General features: G+C 39.1%; 1 protein-coding gene across 1 annotated transcript in view; it reads right to left on the bottom strand.

The window, feature by feature from the left end:
• ATM (ATM serine/threonine kinase) overlaps nt 1-14,230 on the bottom strand; it is a 63,385-nt gene extending 49,155 nt beyond the window's left edge. The window contains 12 exon segments of the mRNA XM_009867377.1: nt 1,855-2,077; nt 3,107-3,202; nt 3,536-3,730; nt 4,296-4,667; nt 6,238-6,407; nt 6,792-6,955; nt 7,740-7,978; nt 8,265-8,433; nt 12,161-12,325; nt 12,714-12,859; nt 13,960-14,072; nt 14,159-14,230. Coding sequence (XP_009865679.1) covers nt 1,855-2,077; nt 3,107-3,202; nt 3,536-3,730; nt 4,296-4,667; nt 6,238-6,407; nt 6,792-6,955; nt 7,740-7,978; nt 8,265-8,433; nt 12,161-12,325; nt 12,714-12,859; nt 13,960-14,072; nt 14,159-14,230 — 2,124 coding nt within the window.
• Between the last annotated feature and the right edge of the window lie 852 nt (nt 14,231-15,082).

The raw sequence follows: 15,082 nt of genomic DNA, 5'->3' as shown, positions 1-15,082 counted from the left end.
TGAAAGAGTGGTCAGACACTGGAACAGACTGCGTAGGGAGGTGGTTGAGTTGCCATCCCTGGATGTGTTCAAGTGTCACTTAGATGTGGTGTTGGGTAATAGGGTTTAGGGGTGACCTTGTAGTGTAGGGTTAATGGTTGGATTCGATGATCCCAAGGTCTTTTCCAACCTCAATTGTAAGATAAGATAAGGTAAGATTTCACCAAAACAAACAAACATTTGCATCCTAATGTTTTGCCTTGCAGTTGCCTCAGGTCCCTAACAAGTCTTTTTGGCTCTCCATGTTACAAAATGTTTTATGGCCACATTCCCACTGCTGACTCTTCCAATCTTACTAAATTTTTAAGATGCTTCTTAGCAGCTACTGTGTCAACAAACATATGGCACAGAAGGTTGTAAATTAACACAAGTTTACTGGTTGAAAATTTCTGAAATCCCTTTTCACCTGTCTTAAATTATTTGGATCAAAGTACGAGCTTTCTCTTTAGTCAACTAATAATAATTTCTCTTACTTTCTCAGGAAAGAAGACCAAAGATTACTATCATGCTCTTGAAAAGCAGGTATCTATAAAAAAGATGGCAAATCTTATGCATACACATCATTGTTACTGATGCAAAATCAGGGATAAATTTTATAGCTCCTAACTGCCTGCACTTTGTTTCAAACTTTGGTACTGCCTCTTTTGGCTCACCAATATTACAGGATCTTAGCCGTGAATCGCAAGGAAGACACATCACTCTTAAAACCAAAGCCTGGCAGTTTAAAAAGCCTGCTACTTATGTTTTCATCAACTTTTTACCGTTATGTGGTGACTTTTCCTCTACAAGTCAACATTTTTTCCCAAAGGAGAGGTTCCACAGTGTTTCAACAAGTGGAAGATACAAATAGGATCCCAGAATAGTTCAGGCTCAAAAGGACCCCAGCAGGTCTCTGGTCCAACCTCCTACTCAAGTAGCATCAGATCTGAGGTCAGAGCAGGTCACTTGAGGCTTGGTCCATTCAGGGCTTGAAAACCTCCAAGGATGAAGACTGCATCACCTCCCAGGCACAGCACTCTGTGCCACTGCCTGACTGTCCTTACGTAGATAAAATTATCCACGTGTCCAGCGTGAACTTCTCCTGACTCTGCCTGCTATCTCTCATCTCCCTGCAATACGCCACCATGAAGAGCGCGGCTCTGTCTTCTAGACAATCATCAGGCCCTGCCCAAAGCCATCGCTGCTCCAGGCTGACCTAGCCCAGTTTCACCTGTATCTCCTCACAGGTCAAGTGCTAGAGGCCCCAACAGCTTGTCGGCCTCCGCTGAACCCACTAAATACCTGTCTTGTACTGGGAGGCCCAAAACACGAGGTAGTGTTTCAGATTCCACATAAAGACAGCGAGTAGAAGGGGATAATCAGTTGCCCTGAGCACTGGCTGTGCTCTTGTTAATACAGCCCATATTTGCAGCTTTCTTTGTAAAAAGAGCTGTGTAAAGGAGTAGCTGCAAAACCTATTTGAGACTTCCCTATCTCAGGCTATCTTGGCTGAAAAATTTTCAAGAGCTTAAAGCATTACAAGAAGCTGGAACCAGCATTGCAGAAAGCATGGTAACTGTTCCATGTGACAACTTTGCACACACTTCCAGTTCTAGGTAGCTTCTACATATTCCCACATACGTATGAAAACTATGGATATTTTGCCAACGACATAAGGAAATAAAGACTTCTCTATTTTGTTTTACTGGATATAGTTTTTAAAATGCCTGTGGTTCATTTTGACTAGCAAAAGGAATGAAAGTCTATATACTTTGCCTTGAAAATATATTGTTTGGGAGCACACATTTAAGGATGTAACAGGAATTTCTTACTTACCTTAGGAGTATAGCTGCTTAAAAGTTTTTCTGACATTGCTAAAAGACAGTACTCCAGTGTTTCCCTAAGATTTTGGTTGATGACAAATCTTGAAGCAGTCACGTTTTTATCTGCAATATTTACTGCAAAGTTAGTGAAAATATCCATTTCATCAAATGTTGTCTGCAGATACAGCTCTTCAACATCAGAAAAACTGTCTTCTTTCCCTTGCAAGTGTTGCACACTTGAAAAAGAGAGAACATTTTTACTTTAGCAGCCAGTATATGACTTATAAGTCTTTAAATCTATTATTTAAATACAAGAAATAAGTAAAAGCAAAATAAAGTATTTTAAATTTTTGTGATTCCAAACTCTGATTGATCTTTACTTCCTGAGGTGACTTTCATTGTGGAACGGATGCTACCATTTTAGCTCTGTCTGAAGAAAACTGGAGAAAGGAAGTCTGCACACAGATCATTCGTTCTAGTGGAGCTCATACAGCAGCATTTGTTTTGTGTTGAGGTGGCTGACCTCAACCTACTTTACACAACTGGAGCAGAAATTCACAGAACCCTTGAAACTACTATTTTTAACTTCCCAGTAGGGACGTCTTCTCTTCCATCAGAACAAGTTACACATATTTTAGTTTCATTAAAAATAAACTGGATAAAGTCCAAGAGCTTAAACACATGCATCAACAGAAGATGCAACAGCATGCAGGGAGTGACTCTGACAGACTCAGGCAACATGTGGCTGGGGCCAGAAGCAGAGGTGGAGTGCCATGAGGACGTGTAGACAGTAAGCATCTAGCCAACCTTCTACTTAGCATCTATCTTCAAGAAAATTCTTACAATATATGTCTCCTTTAGAATGGAAGGTAATGTTAAAAAGCACAAATACCTATTTGCATAAAGTTACAAACTATTCAGAAAAAAAATTCTGTAATGATTTAAGAATGCCTGATGTACTTATGGATAGAGAGCCAAATATTTAGCTGTATTGCTGGAGAGAGATGATACACATATTGCTTATAAGGTATTTTGTTCAGTACCTGAACCTTTGGCTCTGTCAGCAAGACTGTTTTAAATGTCTTCTTTGACGTCTGCTTTAAAGCATCCTAACAGATTGCAAAAGGGCTGTTATTTTTATCGTGTTTGAACGATGTTGTGCAGAAAGATGCGAAGTGCTTGAGGAACTATGCATTTACCTCTGCTTGCTAAAATGACAAATATAAGAAGCTTAAGTATCTGTAATGATTGCTTTAAAAACATACCACTTAGCATCATTCTGGAAAAAAGTCATGGCAGCTCTGCAGTTCTTCATTGTAAGGCACACAAGAATTTTTTGCACCATAAGATGAGGAAAATCACTGTAAAGAATGAAAAATGGTTTGTATTTTACTGCAATTAGACAAGCTCTTGGGATTCCTGAAGTGCACCCAAACATTAACCACGTTAACAGCGTACCTTCAAAAAAGCTTAAGTTTTCACTCAAGATTTCTAACATAGAGTTCATGTACGTGCTATGCTATGGACAGTTAACTAAATTATGTTCCCAGCATGACATTCTAAAATAAGCCTAAAATCCCTACAAACTCTAATAAAGCATTAACATAATAAAATTCTGCAAATCCACTTTTCCCTGCGCGATTTTCTGTGTTACGGGGTGAGCTTACATACAAAATTATGCACAAAGACTTCACCTGCAGAGCACAGGAGGCAACTCTGTGCATTCTTCCATTTCTTCCTCCAAACAGCAGGACAGCACCCATTTCATTATCGCCTTCTTTAATACAGAATCCAGATTTCTTTCACCATTACTCTGTTCCATCTCTATGTTCAAATTTTCTGGCACCGAATAGGCAGACATCACTAATGATAAACAACATAGAGCAGAACTGTAACAAAAATGGAACACGGGACTCTTGTGAGAAACAACGTGGTATTTGTAGATCAGCCCTCTAAAGCAACATCAGTATTTCTGCACACTCAGGGAGCATCAGGCACATAAGCAAGTTAATAAACACACATATTGGAAAACTCCTGTATTAGAATCTCTGCATTTTCAAAAGCCACATTTGGGCTATTACAGACATTTCCTGTCTATTTTTAAAGATTGTTTCAGAACACTCATTTCAGAATCAAGATGTGTTTAGAAGAAAACACATTTTCTAACTTGAAAAAATTAACACCTCTTTCATTTTTCAAATTCTTTTATCCATTTTAAATTTTTTGTTAATTTTAAATTTGAAGATGCCTGTCCTTCCTCTTCCGCCTCTGCTCTCAGACTTAGGCATGTTTCTATGCCTGTTTCAAATGCTTAAAACACAAATGTGGGCACTGCTTGGCTAGCAATACAGCCACAACAACAACAACATTATTTTGAATATACAGTGGGTTTTGTTGCACAGTAAAGAACAATGTGATCCAGCCCCAAAATACTACCCTTGCCTCTCATTTTACCTTGAAGGCTTGCACGCCGGTCCTGAAAATATCTTCCAGAGTTCTTTATCTGTTACAACAAGGTTTCCTTGAATCATAGCTCCAAGTAGCCCAAAGCTCTCCACTTCAATCTGCTGGAAACTTACACTACGTATGGTAAGAGACCAAATCTTTGCCCAGGTTCTCTGAAGCTCCAATTTGTGGGTGCTTTTCAAATCAGTTTTCTGGTTTTGACACAAAGCTACCTCTGTAAGACACTTCAGCACATATGGGGTCCTTTCTCCTCGGCGCTGCTGAGGCAGTAACTGGTGAAATACATTGAGTAAGGGAGGCAGCTCACTGTTAGGAAGACTCATGGGATATTTTGATATTAACTGAGCTGCAATCTGTAACCTTGAAAACACAAAGTGAAACAATTAATACCAAACATCCATAAATTTGCATCTTTGAAAGCAAATTATCAAAGTGTTCTCCATTTGTCATTTCACATTTATACTTTCCAGTATTGAGCCAATTTGTTTACTATCAGAGGTTAAAGATTCACTATTTCTACTGTTCTCACTTTTAACATCTGCTTGTCTAGCCTATCGCTAATAATGTCTTATAAGCTGACTTCACTGATTTCTTACCACAAAGGAAGAAAATTTCAGGGAAAAAAAAATTTTTTTCCTTTTTCTGGCCTAGCCTGTTATACACTAACTCAAGGAATGACCTCAAGGGTGAAACTACACAAACAGGAAACATCACGATATCTCCACAGATAATGAAATTTATCAAATGAACAAAATGTTAAGCTGGGAATGTTTAAGTTGGGAGAGTTTCACTCATAGCAATGGTTGCAGCTACCATATTCATGGTATTTGTTGGAGATTTCCACCTCCATACAGAATGGCATGTTACCTTCTCAACTGGATCCTAAACAGCCATTTTGCCTCAACACTGTGAGCAATAAGGACACACACAAACACACACACAGACCTGCTGCCCCAGCTCAGGACCCAATTCACAAGCAGCTACATTGTTCTCTTACCCTGTACAGCAGTGTCCGAGAAAAGTCAGTACAACAGAGAGCAACAGTAACAGCAAAAAAACCCTGGTTTAATCTATTTTAGCTAAAAAGTCAACATTCCTAGGACTACAATTGATAAATTCGAGCTGTGGCCCTTTAACAACTTGACTCCCTGCTCTGCTCTCTGCTCCAAAGTTGTTCTCCTGCAGCAGTCAGTGGAAGAAGACACGTAGCTATCTCCAAGTCAGAAGTCTCTCACATCAAACAAAATATCCCTCAAGCGAGGTCCAAACTAAGATGTCAGGTCTTGTACTTCAACAGTTTTCAGGCTGGATGACAAAACAAATGATGTGAACTAGTCCAAAACGGCCAAACTGTTAATGGTTGCTGTCCTATGACACAGTCAGCCTAAGACAGCAGTAAGTCTCATGGTAACTTCCTAATACTCATAAGCTGGATCATATACACAACATTTACATGAAAGCCGGTAACAGCCAGCACAAAAGACATGTAAGAAACCAACACAGTTTACCAGACCTCACCTGTTATTTCTTCAGAAATCAAAGTTTTTAAAGCAGGAGTGTCAAGAATACTACTCACAACTTCCCAAGTGCTCTGAGGATCTAATCTTAGGGCTTAGATATATAGTAAGAATTTACTGAAAAGGTTGTCAGGCATTGGAACAGGCTGCCCAGGGAAGTGGTTGAGTCGCCTGGAGGTGTTTAAGAGATGGGCAGATGTTGTGCTGAGGGACATGGTTTAGTGGTGTTGACAGGGCTGGGACAAAGGTTGGACTCGATTTTGAAGTTCTCTTCCAATCAAAACTGTTCTATGATTCTATGTAACTGCAGCACACACAGACACTTAATTTGAAAGCACAACATACTCAGGGGAACACTTAAATGTAAAAAAGATGACTGTAGTGATATTTGTTTCATGTCAAGATGTTATTACCAAGGTATGACATCAAAATCCTTCTGGGATCTTTGCAGATTGTCTCGAATTACCGCCCAGCCCAGCTCGATCCTCCTGCGCTTGCTCGGTGCTGTTTCATCCCTGGACTCTCGTTGTGAAACAGCATACGACTGAGTAATTTCCAAAACTTTGGTATCCTCTGTAAAAATCTTTTATAAAGAAAAATTTAGAAGTATGTAAAAAAAAAAAAAAGAAGTATTTACAGGAAAAATTAAATGTCTGAGTAAACTGGTCTATTTTCTATTGTGTATAAAGCCTCTTAAGAGACAATCAGAGGCATAATTTATTATTCTTTAGTATAACAGAACTTCTGTTTACAGTCTCATAAGCAACACTAGTGAAACCTGGTATAACTTAGGAATCTACACACATGAAAAGTGCATAAAAATTAATGGCTAAACACAACAGAACACAGACAAATGTTACTAATACTTCAAGAAATGATTTTGAGGAAATGCTAAAGCCATGTTACTTTAAAAAGTATATCACACCATCAATATACGGTAAATTTCATATTCAAATAAAAACGTTACCTGATGACAAATATCAGCCATTAACTCAATCAAATTTTCCTTTACAGCGATATTACGTGAGCCTGAAGAATACTTTCCTCTACTACTGATGAGATTTATTTCATTCACCAGCAGATCATACAGGTTGTGTAAAATACTTTGCCATTTTGTTGAGTCATATGCACCTGTACATGCAAAAACAATGAAAAGATAACGTGTACCACCCACCTGATACGCAAAATGCAACCAAAATCAGAGTAAAATATACAAAGCTTAACAAACACAGGCCTGCAAAACAAGACTTCTAATGGAGAATGAATAAAGTAAAAACACTGAAATAAGTTAAGAGAGAATTTAATCAGCATATACAAGTAACTAGGGCAGGAACGAAGTTTAGACAAATTTTTATCTAACTGGAAAGAACACAACAAAATGCAATGGATAAATTTAGACCCTTGGCCATTTGTAGACAAAGTAAATCAAATAAGACAGAACTTTTTTTTTTAAAAAAAAAAGATGTTATAACTGAGATAGGTCATGACAGACAGACACAACTGCTAAGTGTTCTCTGACCAGTTTCATACAGTAAATCAGACCACTGTAGTAATTTCTTGGCTTCAATAAACCTGATAAGATATGAATATATGTGGCAATCTATATTCAGTCTAAACTACTATCTTCTTCCCCATAGACTTTGTGGTTTGATTTAGTAATTAAGACCACTTTTGATTAATAAAAATAAATCAACCTTTACATGACTTAACACAATTAATATTCTCTTAGTGCATACAATTTGAAAACTCTGACACTTTCACTCAATATTAAGCTACAGCACAAAACTACTGACAAGTGATCATCACCCCCATTAACGTTGGCAAGACTTAGTATCAAAATTCAGAAACTTGGCACAATTAACTTGGACGATCACATATAGCAACAGAGAAAAAAGTAGGGAACTTTCCAATATACCTTTTTCTTGAGCTTTTGCACCCTTTGGATGATGAATATGAACTTGGAGACGAAACAACTCAATTATTGATTGCTTCAGGGAATCTTTTGGTCTATAATGAGTCCATATATAAAGCACTGTGGGCAAAATTTCTTCCCCTACTTTACAAATCCGTATGCGACAGTTCACAGCAAATTTATGGCAGAAGATATTAATTGCTCCAACAATATGATCCAGGCCTGCAGTAGTATTCTCCTGCCTAAAACACAAAACACACCCTCAAACTTCCAGAAAAAAAATTATTTCTCTTCACATGAATTGTTTAAATGTAAACACACAAGTCACTATATTCAGAATATTATTTGCCTAACAAATGTAGAAATTACTAATACTTTAACAAATTTATTAAATTGTTGTTCAAATACAGAATAAAGTATGTCTCCAGAAATATTACCTGCTATTATTCAAGTTTAATCCCAAATACTTAAAATGAGTTACCCTCTATGAGTAGGTGTCAGCACACAAAAGGAGCACTTGCAACATACCTTGCACACTGCAATGCTTTTGAAAAGAAAATAAACATATCAGAAGAACTCAATCCATCAGTTTGGAAGCAGTACCCCCTCGTAAGCGTGTGAATTATCCTAGCCAACAAGACTCTATTAATCTTCCCAGAAGGTTGGAGGTATAATTGGCCATACAGGATCAGCAACTCTGCAAATGTATTTAAAAAAGAAAAGTATATTTGATACACTGTGCATATATCATGTAAATATATAAAATTTAAATAAAAAATAAAAAAGCATTGATGCTATTTCATTTATACCATCTACAAGTGACATAATACAGTCCCTGAGTCCATCAATGGACAACATCCACTGCAAAGAACCACATCAGGAAGAAATACTGACTTGGTTCTGTGACCTCGGGAGCTACTCTGGGACAACACTTTGAATGAATGGACATCCACCTCTCAGGACTCCTTTTCCCTAAGGAAAAATAGGTAGATTCACGTCTCTATGACTACTTTGTCCACTTGCAACCAGACATGAGCTCATAGAAGCTGTATCACATTATCCTTGAGATGCAGAATGACCAACTACTGTACTTTCACTCTGTAGAGTAACTATAACCTAGAAGAGCCTGACAACCCTCAGCTCTACTGGTCAGTGGCTCATCGGTTTCACAGAATCACAGAACGCCAGGGGTTGGAAGGAACCTCGAAATCTAGTTTGGAGTAAGGTCTCTGGAGACAGTCATTATCAAGGCCTCTGAGGCACTCACTCAGCATCTATTCTTTGGAATACTCTACACGGTTAACTCTGATGGCATCACCACAGGCCTTGAGCTCCGGATTCCTGTGTTGCGGAAAAGCCAGCTTGGGACAACTATAAATAAATAAATTGCAATGTTACTGCTTCATTGCTGTGCAGGCCTTCACAGGTTTATGGACATCTCGGACTCCGGCAGGACTCGCACTGCCACCTTCACCAAGTCTTTCAGAAATCCGGCCTCAGATACAACAGCCATACCAGCCCCTTCTCTCTGAGCAGGCAGAAGGCCACCTGCAGAGCTCAGGTGACTCTCTAAACCCTGTGTCACAAAGCTTTAACCTGGTGACGACAGCATCCAAGTCTGGTTTAACTGCGTCCCTTCTGTGTGAAGGGTGGGAGCAGAATGGGCATCAGGGCCCTCAGAAGAGCAGAGCCTACAAGTGCTCTGCAGGACAGGGTCACAGCAGCCCATAGCCCACCCTCCCTGTCTCTGCAGGGGATTCTTACACTGGGACTTCCTCAGGATGTGAAACCACTCCTGCACAGCACTTACTGGATGAACTCTTCACATCCTCTCTCCCTGCTTTCTGCTGATCTCCCCTCGAAGAACACAGGGGCAAGGAAAGCATGCAGCTTTACACAAAGCCTAGAATCTGAATGGGAGCAAAATCTGTAGCGGAAGAAGCACTTCAACATAAGGCATTCGAAAAATAAGAAAACCTGATCCCACAACAACAGTTAATCCCAGAGCTGAGCCTGCTTCAAGCAGGGGATTGGACTGGAAAGCTCCTGAGATCCCTTCCAATATGAATTACTCTCTAATTCCCTGAGAGCACCAAAACACCTATAATATACACAGAGATGAACAGGGAAGAAGGGAAATATTGCACATAGTTTTTGAAAACCAGGGCCCGAACATAGGAAAAATACAGCATCCAGCAACATGATCCTTCTTCTGAAGGTCAACAGGGTCTACTGGAAGGCAATAAAATCTGGTTGATCTGGCTCAACTGAAAAAGTAGGCATGTTTCTTTTCTCCATGGAGAAAAAAACACAAGTCACAATGGTCTGTAAACCGCGCTGTCATACCTTATCCTCCAGGCTCCATTTAAATCCCTGAACAGAGACTTTGTCAACCAAGTCCACACACAAGTTGCTGGAAGAGTCAAAATCCCTTTCCCTGCTTCACTGACCTTCCTCTTCTTTCTCCAACTGCCTGCACACTTGTCACTACTTAAAAGCACGGCCTAGCGTATTTTCATGCTGGCTCTGCTTACTCTTGCCACTTCTCCAACTCCTCATGTTCCCAAGCCTCTGTTGACACTCACCTAAGTGAGCCGAGATCTGCTATCAGCCCCACTTATAAAGCCTCATGATCCTCTCAAATGCAGCCTCCATGCAGTCCTTCAGCCCTGCAGTATTGCAGCATCCCCCCTGGAATGCCTGCAACAACGTGGGGACCAAATCAGCAGTGATGAGGTAGGAAAGAAAAGCTGCTGTGGCATCTTCCTCTTCAGAAGAATATGCAGAAGAAAGAAAAGCAAGTCTGTTGGTCCTTCAATATATACATGAAAATGCATAGTTCTGTAGTTTACTGCCAATCTTCCCACAGTTTTGGGGTATCAAGGACAGTTTTCTGTAGGTGGCTGCAATAACCAGATAGACCCAGTTCTGCCTTAATTCCTACACCAGACAGGAAAAATCAAGCACTGAAAAACCTTGGACATGCTAACTTCAGTTGCAGGCCGTGGCACAGCAAATAGGACATCTGTACGTTTAGACTGAGGAAGACGCGCTATATTTTGTTGGACAGCAAGAGTGTAAAGAGGCCTCCTTGGCAGCATCAATTCCTCCTTGTTTTGGTGGCTGGTATTTATTGGAAGACGGATGGAGAGCGTTCTGACACTTTATCCCACTCCCTACTCTCCTACCCTGAGTACCCCGTTCTTCTCCAGTTGCCTTTCCTGATTATCGCTCTGAGCTCCAGCTTCCAGCCTCCCCATCTCACCTGTCCCTGCTTTGGCGCTCTGCTCCAGCCTGCAGCCTGACAGCCCTTCGTCTTCCAGCCTCCTCACTGCCTCCTGGTCTCAGGCAGCTCTTCCAGACAGTTCCAGCTTCCCCTTCAATCTTCAACTTCCAGTTCTATCTCCACGGCCAAACAGTATCAAGTTCTTCAGAGATCTCACCTTTGGGCTCTTTAATCACCCAACTACATCTTCCATCTTGAATAGTTCTATTCTAGTCCCTCTGCTTTGCCAGCTTTCTGCAGGGTTTTTTGCCTCCCCTTTCAATCCCAGTATCATGACTTCTTTGCAGGTTTATTTCCATTCTGTAATTAAGGAACTCTCTTCAAGCCACATTCTCATAAATGCTTTTCAGAAATCCAAACTCTGACTTTAAAACACAACACTATGCAAATAAAGACAATATTTCTACACATCCTCCCAAATTGCACACGCAATATTCAACTAACTAGACTGTAAAACTTTTAATACTTTTTTCCCAAATTACTGTTCTATTACATCAACAAATGAAAACAGGTGAGTTGAGAGCCTAGTATATATCAGCTGATTCAAAATACAGAAACATTCTTCTCCGTGTTAAATAAGTTTTAATAACTTTTTAATCTGTTTTTGTTTATTTATATCTTAGGCTTTTTAGTTTTTTTTCGTTATATGCAACATGCGCATGTCACAACAGTGACTCATTGGTTTTTTAGGACCTTCACAATCTCAAGTGATAAAGTTTAATAGCAATATATTATCTGTATCGAAACTATACCAACCAATACCTAGTAACTTGCAAAAAACCACACACCAATGCCCGTTTTACTGAGGCAATCTCCAGCTATTGAGGTTATACATGCGTTCTGTGGATTTGTTATACATATAGAGCCCTGTGGAGACCATGTGCACATAACCTGTCTGTACATAAATACACGTTTCAGCAAGCAATAGATAAACAGCATGCAGAAAGAAAAAACCAACCAAACAATTCTTAACCTTTGCTCTTCTGTTTATTTCAACTGTAAGCCTTCGAGGCTGATGCTATTTTTCTCCAAGTTTTGTGTACCTCACGCAACAGGACATCAAACAAGTTCCAAAAAATATCCTAAACATGCTTCTATAACAGGAAAAGACATTTTTAAGTAGGTTTAAAAATGTTACCTGACCACTGCTGCTGGGATATCTCACACCAGTATTTCCTTACTGAGAGGATATCTTTCAGGAGTATACTACTACAGTCAGATCCATAAGCAGCACAACTTGTTGGATCTCTTATGATTTCCATGACATAAATCAGAAGTTCCTGACATTTCAGTCTGGGTCCTCCTACATGAAAAAAACATGAAACTGTAATTAACTCAAAGTGTGCCAAATAAATCTGGAATTAATTGTTTGCAAATGTTTACTTAAAAATATGAAAAACCCTACATTTCAGAAACATTTAGGAATTGTCTTCTTAAACAAACTATTTCTAAGAAAGAAATTATTTATGACAGTACACATCAGGTATATATGCACTGAATACTTAGAACAAGGCACTGTGAACAGAGAAGGAGCACAAAGGACTGATTCACATCAAGAGCTTTAAATTGCAAACACATGGAAGCGAGCAAGATGAACCCTACCCTGGTAACCTACTTCAGAGTAAAACTTCAAAGTTGGAAGCAAAGCACCAAAACAAAGCAAGAATTCTATATGAATACATATCACTGACTTTTATTAGCACATCTGATGAAATATTTGACCAAGCTTGCGACTTCTTGCATCCTTTTCTGTCTGGTAGTTTGAGTTGAAGCAGATGCATTTGGTTTTGTCAGTTGCAGGTTCTTCATTTCTTCCTGGAAACATCCCTGCAAGACGCTTCAAAAATAAGAGATTTTAATCAAGGATCTGCACATTTATGACTAAAGTAAAATTGGGAAATGTTGTTTTAGCCTAAAATGTCAGTGCTTGAGTTCTTCTCACAATTGTAATTATCAAAGACTAAAACCAACTGAGATATACAACAGTCTAAGTATGATGAAAATAATATAAACAAGGAGGTGTAAACTTTAAATATAAACCAGAAGCAACCTGAATGGGAACAAAACTTTCCTTTAAACTTTGCATATTGATAAACATACAATTAATAATTAAGGAGGAAAAAAAACCACCAATGTTAAGTATTTTTATTTATCCTGCAACATAATACAACAAAATAATATGTACTCTTCACTGTTTTTATTGGGAAAAACATTCAAGTCCTATTTCTGCATCATTTAATATTAATATACGCATTAGATTCTAGATCCAAAAATACATTAAACTTTCATGGGCTTTATCACTAGCAATTACTCTAGATTTTTGGTACAGCTATGCAACAAGAACTAATCCAAAGCTGTCCAGTTAAAAACCATAATGGAAAGCTGACCAGATACTCCAGGTGCACTTTTAACACAAAATTTAACAGTGGTCCCAGCTGCTCTAAAAACTTATCACACTCACCCTTAGCCAATCCTGTAGTACCCCTAACGCAGATCATACCAAAGATGGGCCTCTACAAATCTCAGCACAGCTGCTTTAACTCACAAGCCACAGTCTTACTGTGTCTTAAAGCACTCAGTAACACAAAAAATTGTGACAAGCTATCTACAAGCTACATATGAACAATACGTTGAAAATCTGATGCAGATGATAATTTTCAATAGAAGAAAGTAACTATTATTTTCTCAAGGAGAAACGAACACTCAAATGACAATCGGCATCCTAGCAGTTAGGTTTTCTATATGTGATAAATAACACGGTTTTGGCTATTTCAAATTTACTTCCTCTCAAGACTAACAAGTAATTTCTTGTTCACAAGCTGACGTGCAGTCTAAATCAATCTGCAGGAAGATAAGCGTTAAAATAGGCCCCATAAACATCAGAGTGATGTTCCATGCAAGAAAACTGTAATCATTTAAAAAGAAAAAACAAACTACCTGAATACAGCATCCCAATTGAGTTGTTTTCCTTGTTTAGAATCAGAATTTCGGTCCAGCTGGAAAACTGTTTCAGGATCATGGAGAAGTCGCTTGAAATTTTCAATTTCCCTCTGAAAACATATTTCAGGAAAAAAGAATTATTAATTATTCCATTCATTGCTAATTGAGGTGCATACACCAAACAAAAATTTCTTACCCTTCGCTCCACAGCTCTCTCATTTTTAAGGCGACGACAACAACTGAGCAGATCATGTAACGCAAGACTCATGGTTCAATTTAATAGAAAAGTGATCTGAATCTGCAAACAGAAGAAAGCGAAAAGAGTAATTATTAATCAGAGAGCCAAGTTAACCAGTTAAAAAAAAAAAGGGGAATGCAATATACTGAAAATTCAGTAGCAAACACCTCCACAGTTATTTCACTGAAAAGCTCATCCATGACTGCTCACGGACTTTTAATGAGCAAAGTTGGTCAGACAATATGGAGCTAAATTATATTAAGATAACATAGAGCTGAATACATTCAGGAAAGCAGCACTAACTTCCAGTAGGCAGCTGTTATCAGTAGCTGTCCTGACCTGAAGCTGCCAAAAGATAGTACTTCAGAAACTCTCCTCCTCTCTCACATCCTACATTTTCATAGGTACGCAGATCATATTGGCAAAGCCTTCTAGACTCAACACGTCAAAGGATGCTCAAGTATCAAACGCAACAGGAAACAAGTTTTTCCTTCCGTGACCACTTAAAATTATGCCTCATCTTCAATGTAGGTTGGAATTAGCTAAACCTTGCATCTAGTTTGCGTAACGTTATGCTGATACAGACCACCATGACACTGTACACAACTTCTATACCGGCAGCTAGAACACTAAGCATGTACTGCTGAGCTTGCAGCAAGCAATTGAGAAGGGGTGTTAATGATGCCGAGCACTGCATTGGAACAGGCTGCCCAGGGAGGTGGTTGAGTCTTCATCCCTGGAGGTGTTTACGAGACAGGTGAATGTTGTGCTGAGGGACATGGTTTAGTGGTGTTGTCAGGGCTAGGACGAAGGTTGAACTCAATGATCTTGAAGGTCTCTCCCAACCAAAATGGTTCTATGATTTTATGACCGTGAGCATTT

This window comes from Apaloderma vittatum, unplaced genomic scaffold, assembly GCF_000703405.1.
Source record: "Apaloderma vittatum isolate BGI_N311 unplaced genomic scaffold, ASM70340v1 scaffold1224, whole genome shotgun sequence".
Taxonomy (NCBI): Eukaryota; Metazoa; Chordata; class Aves; order Trogoniformes; family Trogonidae; genus Apaloderma; species Apaloderma vittatum.
The sequence above is the reverse complement of the archived record's forward strand: the minus strand, read 5'-3'. Positions and strand labels throughout refer to the sequence as shown.